Source organism: Sceloporus undulatus, chromosome 4 (genome assembly GCF_019175285.1).
Source record: "Sceloporus undulatus isolate JIND9_A2432 ecotype Alabama chromosome 4, SceUnd_v1.1, whole genome shotgun sequence".
Lineage (NCBI taxonomy): Eukaryota > Metazoa > Chordata > Lepidosauria > Squamata > Phrynosomatidae > Sceloporus > Sceloporus undulatus.
The window spans coordinates 149,913,162-149,939,295 of NC_056525.1; the positions used below are offsets into that span (position 1 = coordinate 149,913,162).

Below are 26,134 nucleotides of genomic sequence, written 5' to 3' on the forward strand. Positions count from 1 at the left end.
CACGGGGTTCTGTCCTGGACCCAGTGCTATTCAACACCTTTATCAATGAGTTGGATGAAGGAATAGAGGGCATGCTTATCTAATTTGCAGATTACACCAATTTAGGAGCGGTAACTAATAACCCAGAGAACAGACGCAGAATACAAAATGACCTTAATCGGTTAGGAAGCTGGGCCAAAACTTAACAAAATGAATTTCAACATGGAACAATGTAGGATATTACACTTAGGCAGTAAAAATGAAATGCACAGATATAGGATGGGGGGGGGGGGGGCATCTGACTTGATGGCAGTCCATGCTAAAAGGATCTAGGAATCTTAGTGGACCACAGGCTGAACATGAGTCAGCAATGTGATGTAGCAGCTAAGAAAGCCAGAGCATTTTTAGGCTCTGTCAATAGGAATATAGTGTCTAGATCAAGGGAAGTAACAGTATCACTCTGTTCTGCTTTGGTCAGACCTCAACTGTATCCAGTTCATGACGTCATAATTCAAGAAAGATGTTGACATCAAGCTTGGAAAGTGTCCAAAGGAGAGTGACCAAAATGGCAATAGGTCTATAAACTATGAGGAGCAGCTTAGGGAGCTGGTTATGTTTAGCCTGGTGAAGAGAAGGTTAAGGGGTGACATGATAGCCATATTTAAATATTTGAAGGGATGCCACATTGAGAATGGAGAAAGCTTATTTTCTGGTGCTCCAGAGACTAAAACGTGAAGCAATGAATTCAAGCTACAGGAAAAAAAGATCCTACCTAAACATTAAGAAGAATTTCCTGATGGTAAGAGCTGTTCAACAATGGAACACACTTCCTCAGAGAGACCAGTGGAGTCTCCTTCTTTGAAGGTTTTTAAATAGAGGCTGGATGGCCATCTGTTAGGAATGCTTTCATTGTGTATGGCCAGGGTCTCTTCCAGCTCTGTGATTCTAACACCCTGTGAATCTCAGAAATGGAAGACTGACTTGAATATGCCATGGAACAGCACGCTGAATGGGATGAGTAGGTGCAAATGGTATGAAAAATAATTGGTAGGGACTTCAGCAACAGGACGGGGCATCATAGTGTCATGAAATTTTGTGCTATAGATTACTTGCCTTCTACCCTTATACAGAGGATCCACAAGAAACATATATCTCCCTTCAAGTAGCAGATACAAAGCCTCTATTCCTTGACTGTAGGCTGTCAAACAGTATGTGAATTGGCACTATAGTAAACCCTCAGACCTGATGATCTGTCCATTTATTCATTCATTTCTCTTTTTTGACCTTAACTTCTAGAATCCACAAACCAGCATTACCAGGGCAGTGGTGGCTGGGAGGTATAGATTTTTTTAAAAAAAAATATGTCCAAGCTCCATTTATCCAGGGACCACATCCATAGTCTAGCTAAAAATACTGTAGTCCCTCCAGCATCACTTATACCAGTTCTCTATAGGCTATCTGATGTGCGGACATGGGTTTTTTTTTTTAAATTGTATCAGACACTGGTGTTATAATTGAGTCCACAGGTGATTAGTGTTTTTTTTTTCTTTCCCAGAAATTCTCTGGACAAGCAGCCAATGGTTTGTGGACCAGCACCAGTACATGGACTACAGCTTTGGGTAGCACTGTCTTTTACATCTTCTGCCAAACCAGCTGCCTCTGCCTCTCCCCTCCCTCTTTTGCAAGGCAGCACTTGAAAGAGAACTAACCACTCACCTGCTGCTGTAGCAAATGTGCTGTTGTCAAGAAACTGCTGCCCAAAGCTTGCTTGGCTTGTGGAAAGGCCCATCTTGGCTGCAGTATACTTCCTTCCACCCTTTCAGGAATACATTTGCATTAAAGAGCAGAGATATATTCAAAAAGAATAATCAGCACAAGGCAGGCTGAGGGAATTAGAGGAAGATAAATAATGACTGTATCTTTCCCTATAATGCAAAAGGGAGTCCACAATGGCATGGTCACTGGCAAAGTCAAAACCTTAGCCTAAATTTATCTGAGACCATGGTTGACTCTTGGACTGGGTCCATTGCAGGATGATGTGGCCCTTGCCTCTTCTTGCTCTGTGAGCTACTACTACCCTGGAACTTTCATCCTATGTTTGCTGACAAATTTAGTCATATATATTCCTTATGGCAAGGTATTTTGACCTGCACATATGAAGGGGCTGTGACATAGCTCATAGTCATTTCTCCAGTTTAATGAAATTAGTTCACCTACTTCAATGAGGTAAATTCACATGTTGAGCTGTCAGACATCAGAGGTTAGAGCTCATACACAGGTACACTTGATGACTGGGACATCAGGTGGTGGCATGAATGGGCCATCACAGATTTAATCCCATATATAGAATCTCAAATGTTCAGTGGTGTCAGTTGATGCATTCAACTCTCAACCACTGGGCTAGGAATATCGAGTAGTAGGTGTGTAGAAAGATGGAGGCCAAGCCCAAGTGTATGGACATCCTCTGGAGAAACCTGTTTCCAAATGAATAGCCAAGATAGTCTTTTGCAGCATAAACAGAAAAAATGGAGTCTTGCAGTGTGTTAAGCACTAAGAATCTGCATTTATTATGGCATTAGCTGTTATGGAAATCCTTAGCTTAAATCATCCCTCCTCAACCTGGCATGTTGGACAACAATCTCCAAAATTCCATCCAATGGGAATCATGGGAGTTGTAGTCCAACATAGATGAGGAAGGCTGTTTTATGTGAACTATCCCCAAGCTTTTATGGTACTTATTTTAGAGACCTGTATGGGAGGAATAAGCTTTCAAGGCAAATTGATATCTCACAGCACCTTAAAAGAAAATCTTCTAATGTAAAGTGGGTTTTGTTGATTTGTTTCCAAAGGAATCCATTGAAAAAGATGTTTACTGAAAGCATTTTTCCTTCTTCCAAGTGTTTGTTTCTTCTTTGCTGATATATAGGATATTAGTGCAGTTGTGGCCGATGGCTTCCATGTCACTGAGATAGTCGATATACTCTGAGTTTAGTCCACATAAAATTCGTTCAGCCTCATTTGGTGAAAGGGTTCAGCACTTGGATAGCTCTTTTAGTCAGACTAACCCACAAAGTGGGTACAGCACCCGATAGAGATGGAAAGAAGCCACCAGCAACAACTATAGCCATAGCTGATGGAGCTGTGAATGTTTTAGCTTCAATAGAAGGCAATTGCTTCAGCCTTAATATCTGCATGGGAGCCACTCCCTAAGGAGTGTCTGTCAGAGGCATCCCACCTCTTCATCACATGCAGGAACTTCACAATGTACCACATTGAACCTCCATGCTAGCCCCAAGTTAAACAGCTGAGCTAAAGATGTTGCATTGCGCTTTGGTTTTGCTACATTTATGAATCTTGTGTAAAACAGCAGGAGCAGAGCAGCAATTGTTTATTCTGACTTGGCTGTTTCACACTGTTTGCACAGCATTGGCTTCCTAATGAGGTGATACTGACTAGGGAAGAGGAGGCAAGCCTTGGTAGTATGCTGATGACTTTCAGAACCTTTTCCTTAAAAATCCCCCAATGCAAGGTAAATTAGGGGTTTCCAGAATTGCTGCCTGTGGTTGAGACAGATGTTTTCTAGAAACAATTTGGCATCCAGGTGTTTTAAACATATTTTACTGTTTGAAAAATATTAATGTTTTAATCTGGTTTAATCTTGTTTTAATTTTTCATTGGAAAAATTCAGCATTCATAGAATCATAGAGTTTGAAGAGACCACAAGACCCATCCAGTCCAACCCCCTGCCATGCAGGAACTCTCAATCAAAGCATCCCCAACAGATGGCCATCCAGCCTCTGTTTAAAGACGTCTAAGGAAGGAGACTCCACTACACGCCAAGGGAGTTTGTTCCACTGTCGAACAGCCCTTATTGTCAGGAAGTTCCTCCTAATGTTGAGGAGGAATCTCTTTTCCTGGAGTTTGCATTCATTGTTCCTGGTCCTAGTCTCTGGAGCAGCAGAAAACAAGCAAGCTCCCTCCTCAATATGACATCCCTTCAAGTATTTAAACAGGGCTATCATATCACCTCTTAACCTTCTCTTCTCCAGGCTAAACATCCCCAGCTCCCTAAGGCATTCCTCATAGCGCATGGTTTCCAGACCCTTCACCATTTTGGTTACCCTCCTTTGGACACGCTCCAGTTTCGCAATGGCCTTGTTAAATAGTGGGGCCCAGAACTGGACACAATATTCCAGGTGGGGCCTGACCAAAGCAGAATACAGTGACACTATTACTTCCCTTGATCTAGACACTATACTTTTATTGATGCAGCCTAAAATCACATTGGCCTTGTTAGCTGCTGCATCGCACTGTTGACTCACATGAAATTTGTGGTCTACTTGGACTCCCAGATCCTTTTCACACGTAGTCTTGTTCAGCCAGGTGTCTCCCATCCTATATCTCTGCATTTTATTTTTCCACCCTAAGTGCAGTACCTTACATTTCTCCATGTTGAAATTCATTTTGTTAGCTTTGGCCCAGCTTTCTAATCTATTAAAGGCAATCTGAAGATTGAGCCATTGTTGAGCACCCTTTGGGTTCGCCCAGTCAACCCATTGCAAATCCATGTGTCTAGCCCACATTTCACTAGCTTGTTTGCAAGAATGTCATGGGGGACGCTGTCAAAGCCTTACTGAAATCAAGATATACTATATCCACAGCATTCCCTTCATCTACCAAGCTAGTAATTTTATCAAAGAAAAAGATTAGATTTGTCTGGCATGACTTGTTTCTCTGAAACCTGTGTTGTCTTTTTGTGATTATGGAATTGCCTTCTAAATGTTCACAGACTCTCTGTTTAATGATCTGTTCTAGAATCTTTCCTGGTATTGATGTCAGACTAACTGGATGATTATTGTTGGGCTCCTCTTTTTTCCCCTTTTTGAAGATGGGGACGTTTGCCCTCCTCCAGTCTGCTGGAACTTCTCCTCTTCTCCTGTTCAAAGATTATTGCCAATGGCTCCAATATTACATTTGCCAGTTCTTTTAATTCCCTTGGATGTAGTTCGCCTGGTCCTGGAGATTTATATTCATTTAGACTAACCAGATATTCCTTACTATCTCTTTACTTATTCTGTGCTGAAATTCCCCTATTCTGTCCTCTGCTCCATTATCCTTAGGTTGAGCACCCTTTGTCTTTTCTGAGAAGACTGCCTTTTCTCTGTCCCCTGTTAGCATTTTGCCATCTTCTCCATGCAGTGGCCCTACCATTTCCTTCTTCTTCCTTTTACTGTGGACATATCCAAAAAAAACCTCTTTGTTGTTCTTAACCTCTCTAGCAAGCCTGAGTACATCCTGCGCTTTAGCTTTTCTGATTTTACCCCTACACATGCTTGCTATTTGTTTGAATTCCTCCTTGGTGATTTCCCTGTTTCTCCATAATCACTCCCACCTAAGGATCCCACCACTTGCACTCCATTAACTAGGTCATTCCTCTTGGTTAGGATCAGATCCAAAATAGCTGATCCCCTTGTTCCCTTTTCCACCTTTTGGACAATGAAATTGTCTCCAAGGCAAGTGAGGAATTTGCTAGACCTTGAGGATTTGGCTGAGTTTGACTTCCAGCAAATATCAAGATAGTTGAAGTCATCCATTACTACTACATCTCTCCTTTGAGTGTGTAGTCATCTGTTCTAGAAAGGCATCATCCAGTTCCTCCATCTGACTTGGGGGTTTGTAGTAGACTCCCACCATAACATCCCTGTTGTTTCCCTCCCCTTTAATTTTTATCCAGATGCTCTCCACCTGGCTTCCAGGACTGATGTCCTGGATCTCTTCACTGCTGTAAATGTCCTGTTTGCCCTATTTCTCTTGAAAAGGTTATACCCCTCTATTCCTACATTCCAATCATGACACTCATCTCACCAGGTTTCAGTGAGGCCAATTATATCATATTTGCTTTGTTGTGCTAGGAGTTAAAGTTCATCTTGCTTATTCCCCATGCTCTGTGCATTAGTGTAGCAACATCTTAGACCATGTGTCCCCTTTACCTGCTGCCTGTGCAAGTTTTTTTACCTTCCACTTTTGGGTCCTTGCACTGTTCGTCTTGTTCCCTCTGTGACAGTTTGACTATTTTCTCCAGCTCTTTTGCTTTCCAGAATACTGTCTCCTTCCTCCATATAACTCAGTTTAAAGCCCTCCTGATCATATTTTTGAGACTATTGGCAAAAATGTTTTTGCCAACTGGCATGAGATCCAACCCATCCCTTGCCAGAAGTCCCTCCTCATGGAACACACCCTTGCTGTTAGTGCAATTGGGGTTTAGATAGGACCAACTTGCCTACATGTGGAAACCCTTCCACTTTCTCATCCAAAGTCTCTCCATTTGGTCTCCTATCCATTGAAATGCATGGTCATAAATACCTTTGCGTATCTAAGAAACTAGGCCATGTGACCTTGGAAAGCTCTTAGGGTCATTGGTCATATAATGACTACCTTTCTCTGTCTCAAAAAAAAAAAAAGAGTTCAGTTTACTCTGAGCTCCAAGGCTGCTTCTTACCTTTTGGCTTCTTCCTGTTTGTCCTCTAATCTGCAAGATGGTGTGTTAAAGAGAGGAGCCCTTTTTAAACACCCCCCTAATATTTCCATTAACTAGTTAGGATGTAAGCACTCCATGCATATGTAAACATAAAAGCCATTAGTAAACTTTATCTGAGCCAACATGCTGTAGTTGTCTGAGCATTGGACTATACTCTGAAGAACAGGGTTTGAATCACTGTTCAGCCATATAAACCCACTGGGTAACCTGGGGCAAGTCACACTCTCTCAGCCTCAGCAGATGGCAATGGCAAACATCCTCTGGAAAAAACATGCAAAGAAAAAAAATGACAAGTTTGCCTTAGGGTCACCATAAGTCAGAAATTACCTTTTTAAAGTTTGTAACTTAAGTTTTTTAACTTCTTGGCTTGTTTATTTTGAGTCACTTTCAGGGGATATAGACTGGAGGTGATCCAGTCCCACAATATTTTATCCTATTCACTGCTGGTGGAGAGTTTTGAAGAGCCTAAGGGTTTAGCCAGCATAAAAAAAGGATCCCAGTTTTTTCTGATGAGAGGAAAATTTGGATGAGCAGATTTGCAGTTGCCATATTTGCATTATTGGTAAAGGGAGGAACTTGCGTTGGGTGGAGTGGGGCAGAATAGACCATCAGTCATGTGATTGTTCCCACCAGGAAGTTACCATTTCCAGGAGATGCTGAGAAGTTCAAGCGCTTAGGCTGCCATTTTTAAAAATCCGTTTGTGCTGTGAGTATGTTACAAGGAACGGTCTTTCTCAGTAGCCCCATACTCAAAGTAACATAAATTAGCAACATTTCTGAGTAGCTCCTACTACTGAAGGACCTATTCTGGCTATTGATTAGTGATCCCCTGTAGCCTCCGACAGTCCACCCTTCTCTTACGCAGGGGATCCGTTCCGGGACACACACATACACGTGCATGTGCGTAATAGAAAAAAACACGATGCCCAAGACCCATTCAAATGAATGGGGCTTGTGCCCGTGTGAATGGAATGTGCTGCCCCTTGCGCCCCGTATGCTCAAAGCCGCGTATAATGCGGGGCACACTGTATTTAGTCCAATATTTCACAAATTATGTTAGCTATATTTACAGGGTGGTTCAGTGATTAAGATGCTGACTCTGATGATTGCAAGATCAATAGGTTGGCAGTTCAAGGCCCAGGTGCTGTGGAACATAGTGAGCTCCCATCACTATTCCCAGTTTCTGCCAACCTAGCAGTTCGAAAGCATGTAAATGCAAGTAGATAAATAGGTATCACTTTGGTGGGAAGGTAATAGCATTCTGTGCAGTCATGCTGGCCCCTTCCCCACCACCACTCCCTTCTCCTTTTGTGTCGTATCTTTTTAGATTGTAAGCCTGAGGGCAGGGAACCATCTAATTAAAAAGAGTGTATGTACAGCGCTGTGTAAATTTACAGCGCTTTATAAATAAAGGTTAATAATAATAATGATCACATAGTTTATCTTTGACAATGCTGGCTCTTCAGCTTAGTAATGGAGATGAGCCCAAAAGGCCCTACAGTTGGTCACAACTACACAATCTTGTCAAGGGAAAACCTTTACCTTTATTTAGCTGCATAAATATATACTTAGCAGGCTTAGTACCACCAGCTGGTGAGAGGCCCTCTAGCCCTATTCCAACTGCCATTGTGTGGCCTGAAAGGGAGAGAAGGGCAGCCAAGCACACAGCCATTTTGCCTTGCTCTCAGCAGCTGATGAGAGGTCCTTCCCTCCATTCCAGCTGCTTCTGCTCTGAGAAAAACAGCCAGCATAGGCTAGATTTAATTCCTCCCTCCCCCACACTGCCACCACCTTTCCCTTGTATTCCCTGTCTTTTTAGATCATAAGCCTGAGGACAGAGAACTAACTATAAAATTAACAATTTGTAATATACTCTGGGAACCCTTTTGGCAGAAGGACTGGGTGTGAATGTTCTAAATAAATAAATAAAAATAGTGTTATTTATTTATTCCTTTTAATTACTCACTACTGGGAGATGAATTAATAAATGAATAGGAACAGCACCAAGGTGGCTTTAGGGACCCTATCACATTACACTGCTCTAATGCTACTATTCCACCTCAAATGCCTTGGTCCATGCTATGGAATTCTTGGATTTGTAGTTTAGTGAAGCCCAAAAAATCTCTGGATGAATGTTCAAATGCCCCTGTACAATCTGCAGATCCCAGGATTCCATGTGAAGTTGTCCTGACAGTTAAAATGGAATAATAGCACTATAACAGTGTAGTGTGTTATAGCACTATTGTGTCTGAATGTGATATTTTTATGTTGTTGGGTTTATTATTGCTTTATCTGATTTGCAGTGATATTTTTTGGAATGGCAGCACAGGACAACGGTTAAAAGGTAAAAGACACCGAAAACATTAATAACAGTGATCCACAAAACTGTGGTGCAGTATTTCTACGTCTTCTTCATTCCACAGTTCTTTGTGCATCTTGGAAGGGTACCTACAAACATTGGGAAAGTGGAATTTTATGTGGTAGGCAGGGTTACGAGTAGAAGGAAACATTAGATCTCCTCCTCATGTGCTTTGTGTAATACGTTTCTAGCCCAATGATTTCCAGTAATTGCCTTGGTGATACTGATTACCAGATCTTGAAAAAGAACTATTTAAAACACACACACACACACACACGCTCCTCTAATTTTGTTCCCATACATTCTTTGGGAACATAGATAGAGCAACTCTTCTTATTTCAAATTCTAACCTTCCTACTACCTGTTGTAAATGTACAATCATTTTTTATCTATTGTACAATCTTCTAGTAAAATGATAATGCCAAGAAACCAACACAATATAAGTGAAAGTAAAACTAAGATGATAACATTTGTGGAAATGGTGCTGAGGATCTGGGGCCCATACTTTTTCAGCTGGATTGGACTGCAGTCTTTTTTTCTCCTCTGATAACAGGTAGCTTTGTTAGCACAAGAGATAAATATAGCCAGGGCAAAGTCACGGAGAGCTTAAAAAGAAAAACAGAAAAGAATCAGAGCTTGTTGTCTGATCTAAGCAGAAATGAAGTATCATGGGAGATGCTGCTTCAAGCTGCTCAGAGTATCCACTTTTGGTGACATTTTGTAGGTAAACCATCCACGGCAATTCTGTTCATTTTATGGGAATCAATTAAACAAGGTGCCTGTATTTTAGATCCACGTAGCTATTATTCCAGATCACCTATATTTCTGAATATGTTATGACAACAAATGTTCATAAATATACAGGTGTTTTTGGTTTGGGGTTTTATAATCTGATCTTGAAAAAGAGAGCTGGTTTTTGAACTTCACTGTCAATCTTTCCCAAAACTCAATTGAAATCTGAGCATGGTAAGGGTGACCATTAATTCATTAACTGGCTCTCTGGAGGGTTAGGCAAGAATCTTTCCTAGCCCATCTTGAAGGTCTGTGTAATATACCTGGGATTTCTGCATGCAAATTAGGTGCTCTCCTACAAAAGTACCCAAATGTCAGAATGAGCTCAAGTCTTAATCTTTTTATAATTTCACTGACATCAGGAAAATTATGTTTGAGGCTATTACAACATCCCTCTGCTGTCCACAAATATTCCAGAAGGAATGTGAGCATCTTTAAGATACAGTTGGCCCTTCTTATCCATGGATTTTTATCCATGGATTCAAGCATCCACAGATTGAAAATATTTTTTAAAATATATAAATTCCAATAAGCAAATCTTGATTTTGCCATTTTATATAATGGACACCACTTTATTATGCTGTTGTATTTAATGGGACTTGAGCATCTATGGATTTTGGTATCTACAGGGGGTCCTGGAACCAAACCCCAGTGGATACCAAGGGTCCACTGAACCACCAATATATTTGTTATTGACTATTATAGATGTGCAAGAAGCAGTGCTTCATTCTCCATTCTTGAAAAATTATCCGGGTTGCACTGTTCCTCTGAAAAGTATTTCATTTTGTACTTGCTTCACACTAACTTGATTTCCATCATTACTTTCGTAAATTATGGGGAAATGTTGGCTACTGTATTCCTTAATGAATGACCTCCAGATGTGTCGGCCTGTAAATTCCATCATCCTCTCCCACTATGACCACTGGAAAATTATGGAGTTAATAGTTGAACACTAGGATGGAATGCACTAGTTTGGAAAAGACTGCCTTATGTAAATGATAATTTTGCATTGTTGTTTTTCTTTCTTTCATTTGTTCACTTTGTTGGGATATCCAACAATAATTGTATTTACTGTGGTCAGATAAAGAATTTTCATGTATGAACTGGGGTCTTTTTCAATTGCCTACTTTTAATTCATAGAACTTTAATTCCAAATGATACCAATTTTACCTTTCCATTTTGCACTTTGCTGTTTGAAATGAGAGATTAAGCAGTTTACAAAACAGAACTAGAAATGGCTTTATTGAAATAGGCAAAGAGTTTATCCAAAATCAAAGCATGCTACAGATTGACATATATATATAAAATTTTCTGTTGTTTCCATCAGTTTTGCTAAACCAGTGCTTATTGTGCTTACATTTTGTATAGAGATTATTTTTTTTTGCGAGGGGGGGGGAGCAATTTATCTTGTCTTCATTTTTTCTTTTTAGTCAAGCCTTCTGACATACAAAATGAAAGTTTGTATGTATTAATGTAGTTTTTTTTTACTGATATTGTTTTATGCTGCTTTTGTACAGTGTTATTCAATTGTTTGCTGCCATATTGTAGAATATGACTTATTATCTCACTAGTTTTATGCTGTCTCATTTTTGCAATGGAATTATGGTGCTTTGGGGTTTTATTGTTGCTGTTGCTGGGTGAGTGGCCCCAGATTATTTTGGGGGACAGACAGAGCATTCATTTTTTCAAAGACAAGAAACCATTTTCCAATATTCAACATCAGAGTCATTGCTTATGTTGCTAAAATAACACCATCCACATTACTAAGGTATCAAAAAATGGGAAAATCTGAATTCGGCTGAAATATTGAACTCTAGAATAAAGATATCTTAATGTAGCACATAATAGATTTGTGAAGATTGAGCATGTTCAGTTACAAAGGAATCAGGTTCACTGGTGAACAGAAGTACTCCATATTGCTGCTGCAGCAGCAGAAGCAGCAGCATGCTATATTTATTATTACTATTATTATTATTATTATTATTATTATTATTATTTGTATTCTGCTCTTTCCCCTGATGGGACTCAGAGCGGCTTCACAATATTAAAAGAACAATATAATTAAAACATAGAAAAGAAGTGCATTAAATTATTACAATGTTAAAATAGATAGATATTAAAAGAATAAAATAAATTTTAAAAGATAAAACTGTATAACACATTTTAAAATGAAATAACATCCCAAGCCGGTCCTTTACAAACATTCTGTTTTAAAAGCCTATCTGAACAGGTAGGTCTTAGACTGCCGGCGGAAGGCCAACAAGGAAGGAGCCATTCTGGCCTCCCTGGGAAGGGAGTTCCAGAGCCTAGGGGAAGCCACCAAGAAGGCCCTCCCTCTCTCACATCCCCACCAACCATACTTGTTTTAGTGGTGGGAAGGAGAGAAGGGCCTCTCCAGAGGATCTCAGAGCCTGGGGAGATACGGTCTGCCAAATAGCACAGACCTAAGCCATATAGGACTTTATAGGTCATAACCAGCACTTAGAATTGTACCCGAAAACAAACTAGCAGCCGATGGAGTTGTTTTAACAGGGGTGTTGTGTGGTCTCTGTAACCTGCTGCAGTTAACAGACTGGTTGCAGCTCTTTGAACCAGCTGAAGTCTCCAAACACTCTTCAAAGGCCAAACCATTCATTCATCAGCATATATCAAAGACAAACAATTGAAAATAGTATCCTTAAATATGACATTAGTCCTATGGTAACCACTTTTCCATTGATTCAACCCATGGTACTCCTCTAGTATTTAAACACCTACAAGCACATTCAGAGCTTTGAAAGGTTACATTTTGGGCTGTGGCTCCTAGAATCCCCCAGCCAACAAGAGTATTAAATTCTGAGAACTGTAACCCAAAATTTAAACTTTCAAAGTTCTAAATAAATTTTCTTTTAGCTGAGTTGGCAAGAATGGCAGTGGCACAAGAAGAACCTAGAGAAAAGAACTATCAGTGTCCCCCTGTAATGTTTAAAGGGTGCATAAGAATTTTCCTTTTTTAGAGAATTCAGATGATGATTATGCTGTAATTTTCATTTTATTTTTTTGTCTATAGGTTGATGACCAAATGAAGCTCCTTCAGAACTGCTGGAGTGAACTATTAATTCTAGATCATATTTATCGGCAAGTGGTACATGGAAAAGAAGGATCCATCCTTCTAGTCACTGGGCAACAAGTGAGTATGCAGATAAAAATACTGATTTTGTTCTTAATCTGATCTTTAGGTGAGGAATGGGAATCATGCAGTTGTCCAGACATCGTTAGACTACAGTTCTCAGCATTCCTCACTATTGGCTAAGGTACCGCAGCTAGTACCTCTGGGATTAGTGTTGCTTAAGTTACACACATATCTGTTACCAATAAAACTCCAACTAATGTGTATTCCTTTCTTTACGAAGGGACCTGGCATAGTAGATCAGTTACCAGAATTCTTTCAATAATCCCAACTAGGGTAGACCTACTGAATCAATGAGGTTTACCTACATTTGCCTTACCATTAAACAGATCTACTTTATCTGGGATGATCAATAAGGTTCATGTCTATGTGAGCACTTTGGTTTGTTGGGAATGCAAGAAGAAGGTTAGGGAAAGACAGCAGTAGTAGGTCTACCCTTGGACATTTGCCAGATACTAGGAAATGGGCCAGCAGGACCTGAGTGTGCGGGGTGGATTATATGGAAGGAGGCATTGCCACAAGTATGTTGAACCCAAGCCATGAAGGGCTTTAAAGGTTGTTACCAACACCTTGTGCTGTGCCCAGAAACTAATAGGCAGCCAGTGCAGAGGTTTTAAAACTGGTGTTATGTGGTCGCCTCTAGATTTTCCAGCGACCAACCTGGCTGCCATATTTTGAACTAATTGAAGTTTCCAAACTAGACACAAGAGTAGCCCCAAGTAGAGCACATTACAGAAGACAAGTTGTGAGGTTACCAGCATGTGTACCACAGTTTTTAGGTACCCAGGCTCCAGGAAGGGTTGTAGCTGGTGTATCAGCCAAAGCTGATAACCAGGACTCCTGACCGTCGCATCTATCTGTGCTGACATCTGAAGAGACAAGTCCAGGAGTACTCCCAAGCTATGAATGTGGTTGTGGCCATTCTGTCTTGCTCTTCCCCTCAAGATAATAAAATGATCTCCTCCACCTGCAAAAGCCCATCCAAATTAGGGAAACAGAAATAACTTTAAAAGTTAAACTTTTTCTTAAAAACTTGAGGCACTATCCCTACATTCTCACACAAGCTCCCATAAAAAGCATTTCTTGCTCATTCTCACACTTACATTGAAGAAGTCCCTGGACAATGAGTGTGACTAGACACACTGGGCAGCTGACTCTCATTTTGACAGGTTGATCCAAGAGGACTCCCTGCTGCTCGGTGGCTGTGTTTCATTTATAATTTCCTAGAGTGAGGCAAAGTAAACGAGAGTGACAAGGCAAATTAAATCAAAACCGTGCCCTTTGAAAATGTATTTCAGCTCTAACGGAAAAGAATGTACAGTGTCATGGGAAGGCAGAAGGCATTTTGTGCGTTTTATTTCTGATTCAAAGTGAAACCAAATGATGGTCCACTGGCATTTAAGTAGCTGAAAGTTAAACTGCTTTCATTCATAGACATATTGAGGAAATAGTTGCTTGTTTTAACTGCAGTCCGCATGATTCAGTTGCTATCCCAAACTTCCATATACAGCCTTAGCCCTAATTTAAACCATGTTGGTTACTCCTTTGTATAGACAGTCAAATGTCCTGTTCACTAGGAAGAAAGATGTTCATGTGAGGTGGCGAGGCAGGTTAATGCACATGAATCCACAAGAATACTCTGATCAAAGTTAAGCAGTTTTGAAGCATGGTTTCTTTTAGCTCTATAGCATATTGTGCACCTAGGACCTGAGACATATTTTTCAAAAACTGAAAAAAGCTGTTCCATGTAGCTCTGTGCCAGGTGATTTCTGAACTCCATGAACTCTGTATAGTCTTTGCATAACTGAGCATGGGTTGTAAAGAGATAGTGGAGCATTTCATCATGTTTAAACAGTAAGCAGTTGAAGCACGTTTACACATCATGAGAGGTCTCTGAAAAAGAAATTATTTTATTTTTGCTAGGTAGTGATAGTCTCAAATTAAACTGAAATCCTGTCTGACTTGGAGTGGCTCCATTTCTGACCCTGCCTTGTCAAGCCATCTCAGAACCTAACTGCATGTATATTTCCATTTGTCACTGTAACCTTGAATGCCCACAGATTTCATATTCATTTGGTCATCATATATAATCTTCTTAGAAAATACAGTTTAGTAAATAAAAAAGGAAAGAAGGATGAGGGACAGAAGAGATAAGAAAATCTAGATAGCAGCTCTTACAGAAAGAATTATGATCTAATCCTTCAGCACTTCCTTCAAACTAGGTTTCCCATTACTCACTGTTTTCCTTTCTCTTTCTTTATTTTTTCTTATTATTATTGGTGATGATTATTCATCGGCAATAATCATTACAATTTAAAAAGGAAATAAAGTGCATTTTTCATCTCAGCATCATAGAAGAACAGGGAACAAATTCCTCTTTGACAAAGGCACAGTTTTGCCTCAGGGTCCCCCTCCTGTATGCCAGTTTTTCGTTTTCACCTATTTCAATTTCTACACTTAAAAGAAACTTAAATTTCTTCCAGGCTTCAATTAGTACACTTATCATGATTGCTATTTTCTGTTACCTTGACCTTAGAGCTTGGAAGTTACTTTAAATGTGGTTTGCTACTAGCAAGGTTTTAGTTCCCAGGTTCCCCATGCCCATAGGTTCTTGTTGTTGTTGTTGTTGTTGTTGTTGTTGTTGTTGTGTGCCTTCAAATCATTTGTGACTTATGGCAACTCTAATGCAAACCTACCATGGGGTTTTCTTGTTAGAATATGTTCAGAGGGGTTTGCCTTTACCTTCCTCAGTGGTCAGCATATAACTTGATCAAGGTCACCCAGTGGGTTTCCATGGCTCAGCGGGGATTTGAACCCTGGTCTCCCTGTATCCTAATCTAACACTCAAACCACTACATCAAGTTGGGTCTGAAATAGTGAGGTACAAATGAATATTTTTAAAGGACCTATTTACTTTCATGTGTCTCCCAAGTAACCAGACCAATTCTTTGAGGGGTGAAACAGATGAGACAAATTAAGCAGTTTCCACCTGCTTTGAAGACAAGATGTTAAGATAATGTACATCTCCAAAGTGGGTGGGAAACTGGATTGAAGCCATGCTCCGGGGCTAAAAAGTGGAGCAAAAAGAACCCAGGACATTCCAATTTCACACAGAAAATACATACCTCCAACTTTACATATAACTGCCCCAACACAAGAGTGGTTCTAAAGGAGCAATCTAGCCTAACTCTAACCCTAAAAATGCATATAAACACACAGGTGCGGGTGCGCATTTAAAAAGGATGGAGCCAGCTTACCCAAGCATTTGGGTTGGCAATGCAAAAAAGTGAAAGTGTGACACTTCCAATGGATTTAAGTACAATATACACAAACCAGACAGTCCAACAGAGGGGTGTAAAGTGAAGGGGGCACTTAGAGGGGAATCTCTATGATTGTGCTTTGCCAGTATTTTATTGGGCACAACGATGCTCCTTTATCATGGAGGGTCGCAGGTGTGATTGTGTGATCAATCAAAGGAACAGCCATCCAATGGAATGGCATCTGGGCAACAGGCAGTCACCGATGGGGTGTGTGTGTGTGTGTGTGTGTGTGTGTGTGTGTGTGAAGGTATATATGCATGGTGGGGAGGCAACAAAAAAACTTACCCAGAGGTGCAGCTTGAAGCTGCGCCATGCAGTCAGTCCATGTGCATTTGGGCTGCCTTGGGCCGCCATATTTTATAGATTTTGTTATAAAGACCATAGAGGATTTCAGCCAGTATTTTAAGATACAGAAACTGTTGGTTGGTTGTTGTTTTTTTCCAAACAAAGAAGGCTGACAACAGCTAAAAATAGAAATGTACCTCATGAGCATGTATTTTATGACTCTGGATGTTTGAGTACTGCCAACTATACTCTTGATTCTGCAGTCACAAAAACTCTTCTGAACCTAGGACATTTGTATACCCTCTAATTCACTTTGTGAGAATTAAATACCACTAATTAAGGGCACTTTCACACTATTGTATTATAGCACTATGAAATACCCCAATTAAACCAAATGCAATGCAGTCCATGTAGAACATTTCTGATGGCTTTACAAGTGAAGATGAACTGCTTAAGCCACTTGTTTCAGCTGTTGAATTGAGAGCTGAAGGGATAACCATGACAGATGCCCTCTCAAGCCTCACACCTAAATCCTGGTCCTAGTTTCTTCAAGGACTGATTTAGGTCCAAAACACACTGCAGAAATAATCCAGTTGAAGGATTGCCCTGGCTCAATGCTAGAGAATCCTGGGAACTGTAGTTTATTGTGGCACCAGAGCTCTTTGACAGAGAAGGCTAAATATCTCATAAAACTACAGTTCCCAGAAATTTCTAGCATTGAGCCAGGGCAGTTGAAGCAGTCTCAAACTGGATAATTTCTGCAGTGTGTTTTGGTAATGCCACAGGCATTACTTAGGTATAGATTGTAGCTCAAATTTGCACAGTGCAAAGCTGCAAAATGCAGAATAGCAAATAGTGCCCTGTCCCACATGCTTCTACAATTGTTTTCTGAACACAAGCCTATGGAATCCTGGAATTTGTAGTTTTATGGGGTCTGCTAAAGTGTGCCAAAGTGTGCCTTGTCTGCCAAAGTATGCTAGTGCCTCACAAAACTACAAATTCAGGATTCTGTAGTATGGAGCCATAGCAGTTAAGTGGTGTCAAACTACATTGTTTTTACACTATAGACCCTCTAGCCAAAGCCAAGCTATTTTGGTACATGAGGCAGGCAAACTCATAAGTGCCTCACTACCTCTCTTAAATGTTGCACTTTTGTGGTCAGAGCTTGAAAAGTTACTTGTAATGGGAGAGGGGGCTGAAATTCATTGTCATTGCTCTTTACAATTTTTGAGAATTAACTTATGTTACATGTTACTTGTTATTGCTTTTTCATTACTTTTAAAAAAGATTAAGAATGGTATTCTTTTATGCCATCTTCAAATATCATTAAATCCAAGCTTGGAAACTTACTTTAACAAAGCAAGTCATTATTAATATTTGAGTAATCAATAGTCATTACACAGTACTGTACAAAAAAAGTAATGTAAAATTGATGGCTTTCATGGCCGGCATCCATAGTTTTTTGTGGGTTTTTCGGGCTATGTGGCCATGTTCTTAGAAGAGTTTCTTTCTGACATTTCGCTGGCATCTGTGGCTGGCATCTTCAGAGAAAGTTTCTTTCTGACGTTTCGCCAGCATCTGTGGCTGGCATCTTCAGAGAAAGATCCCAGCCACAGATGCTGGTGAAATGTCAGAAAGAAACTCTGCTATAACATGGCCATATAGCCCGAAAAACCCACAAAAAACTAAAAAAAAGTAATCTTTGTAGAACTAAAATAGTTTTGTTCTTTAGCATATGTTAAATTAAAATTGTTATTTTGGATTACTTGTAAGAAGTGAGGCTAGACATATATCCCGTAAAGTAAAAACTGTAATAGTTATGCTGCAGAAGGAAGAAAGCTATCCCTCATTATATTATTATAACTTGACCATAACTGCTGCTGAATCCAGAATGCAGTACTGCATAGTCATGAGATCTACTGAGGGTATACAAATGCCACAGTATAGGACTATGCATTGCTAGTATTCTCCAGATCAGTTCTCATAACCCCTTTGCTCTGTCTGGGTGGACGAGGAAAAAATGTTGAAGTAACTAGGAGGGCTATCACTGGAGTAAGGGAACTACCTCAGGGAGCAGGTTTGGAAGTGAGATAAAAAGGGGGAAATGGAATGCCTTACTAGGTTAGTTATTTCATTTTGTAAGGTTGTATTCTTTTTTTCACTGTCAGGGACCAGGAGGAGTGCTTGTGGGCTTTGGGTTCAATGGAACCTGACATAGAGATGGGGGTGTGGAGGGTGACATTTGCTGCTTTGCCTCAGGCAGCAAAATATTTTGGCCTAGCTATGAAATTCATGGGGTTGCTGCAAATCACCAGGTGATTTGAAAGTGCACACACACATCACTGGAGGTTGGGGAAGGATCAGGAATAGTGTTTGCATTCAGATAGGAATGCATGCACACAGATATGCCTGCTTCCATGTGTATGTTATTTCATATTACCCTCTATGACTGTATGGATAGTGTAGACTGTAGAATGTAAGTATAGTTATTGCTGGGGATGTTGGAAACTGTAATTCAACAATATTGGGAGGGCCACATAATTCCTACCTATGGTGTTCACTAGCGAAGAAGTAACAAGACTAGGAAACTGCAAATAAATTTCCTCACCAACATTTCATAATGCATCAATAACTGTGTATGTACACATAACTGTGTACATTGTTTTTATAGCAATTTGAAGACTTATCCTTTTTTTTCTGTCTGCATATTAGAACTAATTAGCAACCTCTATAACATCATCCTGAGGGAAAGGTCTGCTTGCAACTTAATTCATTATCTTCTATTATTGGTGTGTCATGTTAAAATGACAGCTGTCATGTATTGTATAAGTCATCACAATTTTGATTAATTTAATGAAAATAGATTTTACTAAGCCTGTTCTCTTTGAACCTGTTTTCACTCTTAACTGCTAAAGTGCTTTGCACACCTCATACCCAAAATATTCTGTGAAAAAAAGATATTTAAAGAATTATCTTTGTAGATAATATGTAAATTGCAGTCATTACATAATCATCGTAAAATGTTCATAGTTAATAATGTACAATCCGAATTGGTAGAGACCTAAATTAGTTTTACTGACAGTGCAATTGTTATAACAGACATGGTTGCTAGAAAGGAGAAAGATCCCTAAAGATCCTGTGTTAATTCCCTTGTACTGTACTCTCATCTTGGGACCTGTGATCAAGCACTGTTGGTGTGCAACACCATGATGTGTGAAATTGCACCAGTGCTGAGACCAGATCAAGCACTGAGGCACCTTGTCCTAGTACTATCATTCAAAAAACAACAACAACAACAACAACAACAACATAAAACAAAAAGACTCAGACACAGTTAAAAAGAGAGATAAATATATGTGAAGACTCCGTTCTAATTAAAAACATGGGTCATTAACTTTAATCATTCACAGAACTGAAAGCAAATGCCATTCAATATCCACTTACATTTCTCCTAACTTCTAATAAAAGGAGACTCGTGTTCTAGCAAAATGTTAGCTTTTTTTCCTCCGTTCCCTCAGATAAACCTTTGCAGTTAACATATTAACTTCCATCATCACTTTTGTAAGTACAGTTGGCCCTCCATATCCACAGATTCTTTATCCACAGATTCAAGCACCCACAGCTTGAAAATATTCAGAAAATATATAAATTCTAAAAAGCAAACCTTGATTTTGCCATTTATATAAGATCCAGAGCCTTCAATTGCAGCACAGGGTGGTTATGTAGACTATGGGCAGTGTTTTTAAAGCTGCTTAAGCTGGTAATATGACGAATCTCCTCCGGCAGGCCATTCCACAATCTGGGAGCGGTTGCTGAGAAGGTCCTCTAGGTTACAGACAGCCTAGTTTTCATAGGCTGTAATAAATTCCTCCCAGAGAACCTGAGTGATTGCATTACCCTCCAACTCTCCTGATTTAGCAGGGACAGACCCAGTTAATCCTTTGCCATCCTACTTTTTCAGTCTCTTTTAAAATGTCCTAGTTTTTTTTTTCCTCCCACTTTCCCTTTTCATCCTCAGTTAACTACAGTTGCTACAAACTGAGTTCAACATGCAAAAGTAGTTCATACTCAATGGCTGCAATGGTAGTTTAGGTGGTCCATGCCACTGTTTCGATCATTTCTGCTACATGGATCAATGGCTTTTAGAGCCAGAGGTGTTTATCACACAGAGCGTTTGGGAGATTTTGCAGCTGAGATCCGGGGTGACTGTGGGTCCAACGATGCGAATTCACGTTATAACATGAATGTGTTATCAGACAAGATTCCTTTCTATGGGCGCTCCTTCCGTGGCACTTCCACAGTGATTCCAAAGTGACCCTTCATTTTGGTGAAATTGGAAAAAAGGGAATTCACAGAATTCACTTTCAAGCTCACTTCGATTTCACTTCGAATTGGTCTGGTGTGGAAGATCACTTCGATGTCGCCGCCCTTGGCCCGCTGCGTCCTGCTCCTTCATCTCCCTCCGCCTCCTTCATGCCATCTTGTCCTCTCTGCCACCCATTCCATCATCCCCTGGCTGCTCCTTCAGTCTGATCTTGGCCCCAGTGACCCCCTGTGACCTATCCCATCATCTCCTGACTGCTCCTGCATCCTGATGAAGGATGACAGCTAAGGAGGGAGCAGGGAAGGAGGACAGCGTCCAGAGCCCCATTGAGCATGTGCAAGGGTGCCAATTCGAATTGTTGAACCCTCAAAGTATGTTCCAGTGTGGTAATACAATGTGCACTCACCATGCTTTGCTTGAATCTGCATCACGTGACTTGTCTGGAATCAAACTGACTTCTCTTCCCCCTCGATTCGGAAGGGCAATGGAAAGGGAACCAGGTGTGGTAAAACATCATGTTTTAATGTGAATTCGCATTGCTAGACAGGAGTGACTCCAGATCTGGTGTGAAAAAACATCACGTTTTGCGTTGCTAGAACAGGAGTGACTGCGGATCTAAGCTGCAAACCCCCCACGTGTGATAAAGCCCAGAGAAAAATAATGGATTGTCAGAAATTAAGGGTCATATGAGAGAGCTGTGGAGATGTTCATTCACATATGATAGTCCTCTCATTGGACAACCAGAATTGGTTTCATTTGAAGGAAGCACAGGAAAACTTGCATACGTATATGACAGAAAATAAAAACAAGACTGGGGGAATTAATGCATGGTATCCTTCACAGCAATAAATCTATTACATCACTTTCAACACTGGGGGGTGGGGGTGGGCTGAGAAGCTCTGCTGTCTGGGTCCAGTGTGCCAAGCTTCAGGTACAGCTTACATAGCATCACATATGTGTCCCTTTGTTTTGGGGTGGTTTGAGGGTATTTGGGGGTCTAAAGATTGGCTTTAAAATGATAAATGGCAGGGCCAGGGGCCTTGGACCTCCTAGAAGTTTGGGTGGAACTATTTTTATCCCACACCTTCCTAAAGATGCTACAGATGGCACCTGGTATCTTCTGTAGGCCATGCTTGAATGGTCTTGATCATGATTATGAGGAGGAGGGCAACAACAATGGTAATGACCATCACATCATCACAGATGTTACTTATTAAGGACACTCTCAATTAATGTCCGATACTATCTTTCTATAGGTTGAATATGTCATTAAAATTCAAGCCTGAAACAGACAGGCTGAAAAACACCATTTGCACTCGAGCCACAGCAACTGCACATGCCCAGCCTCAGTCCAGTGTGCCACCATGGTCCTAAACCAGATCACCAAAAAGGAGGAGTGTTTAACACACCTTTTTGGCCTGGTTCTTCAGCAATAACATAGGTCCGGCATGGTTTCCCTCTGCATTCGAGGCGTGCATCATCTAAATGCTATGCCCTGAATGTGGCCCATCTATTTCGGTCCACATTTTCTCCCAGGATTTTAAATCATTCATTTTGAGCTGTATATTAGCTCCCCATTTTTCCCCTTTCAAAGTCAACTAGCTCACAGACTATGAAAAGATTATAATATTCATTTTAATAACAACAGTTTCCCCACCCCAGCAGCCCCACTTGAAGATACATTAACTGGGGCCTTTTCATGCACAGTTGAGTTTATATAAACTGATTGACACCTTTGGGGGTCGTCTTTCCACTGACTCATAATTTTGCTCACTCGTGAAAAAGGTTTCCTTGGTGTTCAGTATTCTCTAGTTAAAGCTGAAAATTCAACTCATCATATTTACACAATAAAAAAAAAAATCCATTCTGCCTTGTTTTTAATTGCAAATCCGACTCCAGGGACCAATTCTCCTGCTTAGGAGGCATCCCTGTGCCTTCTACTAGGGAACCAAGTGCAGTCAATTATGGTAATGAAATGTCAATAAATATAAAAATTTAATACAGTCGGCTCAGGGTGAGTGGCAGATGAAGACTTGCCTCCCAGACAAATTTGCTGGTTCTGCAAATATTAAATGCCTCTGAAAGAGGAGCTAGTTTCCTGAGAGCCCTCCAGTAGCAGGGAGGGTGGGAGAATCTATCTATTGGGGTTTCCCATTATGTTATCATCGCAGTAGAACAAGCACAACTGATATTCATGAGATCCATCCGAACATCTTAACTTATTATTATGAACCAAAGATAATCTTTCCTCTCTTCCAGAAACTACCGTTGGTTACCTCTCCAAGGGATTCCCTCTCCCACATACATACACACTTTCCCCAACAAATCTCAGAGGGGAAATTTGGCTATGAATGAGATGTCTTTGCAGCAATCAGGCTGTTCCACAACAATATGCTAGTTACTAACCTGGTGTGGGGTTGTAAAAATAGCAATTTCCACAAATACAGTTACAAGTAGGGGTTTCCTATCATTCATATAGTGGAAAGGTGATTCAGCCTTTGGCTGAGAAAGAACCTGGGAGTAGAGGTTCTCTACATTTGTGAGCATCATTCTAAAATGTGGGTGTGCCCTAAACTTGATGTCTTTGCCCACTTTTCAAATTGGGGGGGGGGGTTTCAACAAAAAGGACCACACCCCCAATTCAGTTCTAGAGTTCTAGAGATTTTCAGATTGAAATCTCATGATTTTTAAAAATTATTTATTTATACTCGCTTTTATGTGCTTTCAAGTCATTTCCAACTTATGATGTTCCTAAGTTGAATCTATCATGGGTTTTTCTTAGGAGGATTTAATCAGAGGAGGTTTGCCATTGCCTTGACCTGAGGCTGAGAGAATGTGACTTGCCCAGGATCACCCAGTGGTTTCATGGCCAGCTGGGAATCAAACTCTGGTCTCCAGAGTCATAGTCCAACACTCAAACCACTGTCTCTACCACCTACCTTTAAAAAAGTATTCAAAGGGCTAAGAACATTAGAATAAAGAATGTTTTTAAAAATCTTGATTATGGTTTTAACATAATAATCAATTAAAAAAACACACACTTAAAAATAAAACCAGCTTTTCCAGGGTGCGATAGCCACAGAGCCATGGCTATACAGTACTTCTTCGGGGCTGTGTCATGCAGATGCAGCACCGGAGGAGCACCGTGATGCCGCACACCTTCTGGAGTGGCGCACGGCATCACAGCACCCTGGGGCAGAATTGGGGAGTGCATCATGTGGACGCGACACCCTGACTCTGCCCCCAGGCTTCCTTTAATGGCTGGTCTAAAGAGCCCCTCTGTCCACATTTTCTCCCTTGATTTTGAATCATTCATTTTAAGCTGTATATTAGCTCAACAGACTGCCTTTTCTTCTTTCAAAGTAACCCATAGAATAAGCAGAGTTCTTAGTATTCACTTCAACAAGAACACTCACTCACTCAATAGTCCTACTTGAAAAGACAGTAACTGGAGCTTCTTTATGCATAGCTGAGTTTATGCAAACTGATTGACACTTTCAGAATATCTACCAAAATGTCTCTCAGTAATCTGGACCATCTGGGTTATGTAAAGCCAAAAGGTGGCCTGAACACTGAAAGACTTAACTTCTGGGTAAATTTGTAAAGTATTGTTCTGTCACTTATCAGAACTTTGTTTCCATTGAAAGTAAACATTCAATAAAACAACCAGTACCACAGATCAATAGAAAAAATCAGCCAAAGAAATAATTTATTATTATTATTATTAACCTTTATTTATAAAGCGCTGTAAGTTTACACATAATAATGTGAGCTTTTTGGCAGCAAAGAGCATCAATCAATGAAAGTTCAATGTTTTATTTTGTGCACATGTACACATATCAAAACAAATACTGGGAAGCATCAGTAGTCGTGGGAGAGAACAACAGTGACACCATAGCTAACACTTGTTAGCACTGTGCACAGAGAGAATCATGCAAGCCATAGTATTCCCTGTTACCATGTATTGATGTGAGAGCTGGACAGATAAGAAATAAGATAGAAAGAAAATAAATTCATTTGAGATGTGGTGTTGGAGAAGAGCACTGAGGATTCTGCAAACAGCCAAAAAGACAAACAAATGGATCCTTGAGCAGATCAAGCCAGAAATCTCCCTGGCATCCAAGGTGACAAAACTGAGGTTGTCATACTTTTGTGCACATCATGAGAAGACACGACGTATTGGAAAAAACAATAATGCTAGGAAATGTGGACTGAAGCAGAAGGAGAGGAGGGCTGCATGTTAGATGGATGGACTCTATTAAGGAGTTCACGAGTATGAGTTTGCAGGAACTAAACAGAGCAGTGAAGGACAGGGAATCTTGGAGATGTCCCATCCATAGAGTCACTATGGGTCAAGATTGACTGGATGGCAGTTAACAACAGCAATGCATATCAAAGGACATCCTGTTAGTATCCCACTCTGTCACTTAGGGGCTGGACAGATGGGTGGCATCCAGCTGCCCTTTAATGGCGGGACTGGTGCCACAGTTTATGCCAGCCTGTAGGCGGAGCCACAGTGCAGCATCCACACGCTGGATGCTGTGACTCTGCCCCATCATGTCATGCTGCGGCACTGATCAGGCCTCTAGGGAGCACAAAAAGGAGCCAGAAAAAATGGCTTCTTTTTGCACCCTCTAAAGGGCATCATAGCCGTGGCGGCACAGCTTTCTGACTCCCTTTTGGTACTGCATCGTCTAGATGCAGTGCCAGGGCCATGCCATGATGCCGCACACTATCTAGGAGGGCGTGCGGCATCATGATGTGATGGGGCATAGTCACAGCATCCAGCTTGTGGATGCTGTACTGTGGCTCCACCTACAGGCTGGCACAAAGTGCCAGTCTGTAGAGCCCCAAAGTTACTGAGGAGGATATGTATGATATTAACCCAGCTTATTCTCACAACAGCCCTGCTACCAGGGATAACCCAAGACATTTCCCGACCTGTGATAGAAGAATAGCAAAAGGTGTAAACCCCTCTCACACACACACACACCTAGAGGACCAGCCAAGTTGTTTCCTCAAGTAAGATAGAAAATCCCACAAGCACCTGTCCCCATTCTGGCAGTAAAAATGCAGTAATTGCAGTGTAAAAAAACTCAAATCTGCTGCCTGAGGCAGCTCATTGACTCTGCTAATGGATAAACTCAGCCCCCACTATCAGGTAAGTGGACCTAAACATGATATGAAATATGAAATTAATGTGCCTAACTTCTTCTAAATAACAGTTCCTTGCCTGGAGAAAAAGGGAATATAAATAAAATAAATAAAGCACAGTGAGACAACATCTTGATGGGATGGGAGAGGATCTTTTTTTTTTTTTTTTAAACCTTCCATCTGCTATGAAAATGGACTCCCCTATCCAACTGTT

The 26,134-nt window shown here is 40.6% G+C and overlaps 1 protein-coding gene across 2 annotated transcripts in view; it reads left to right on the forward strand.

Annotated features, from left to right (window-relative positions):
• The window catches only part of NR5A2 (nuclear receptor subfamily 5 group A member 2), a 145,851-nt gene that overhangs the window by 88,111 nt on the left and 31,606 nt on the right, over positions 1 to 26,134 (forward strand). For both annotated transcript variants that reach the window (XM_042466242.1, XM_042466243.1), the window contains exon 5: positions 12,718 to 12,837. In XM_042466242.1, the coding sequence (XP_042322176.1) occupies positions 12,718 to 12,837 (120 nt within the window). The remainder of the gene's footprint in view (positions 1 to 12,717; positions 12,838 to 26,134) is intronic.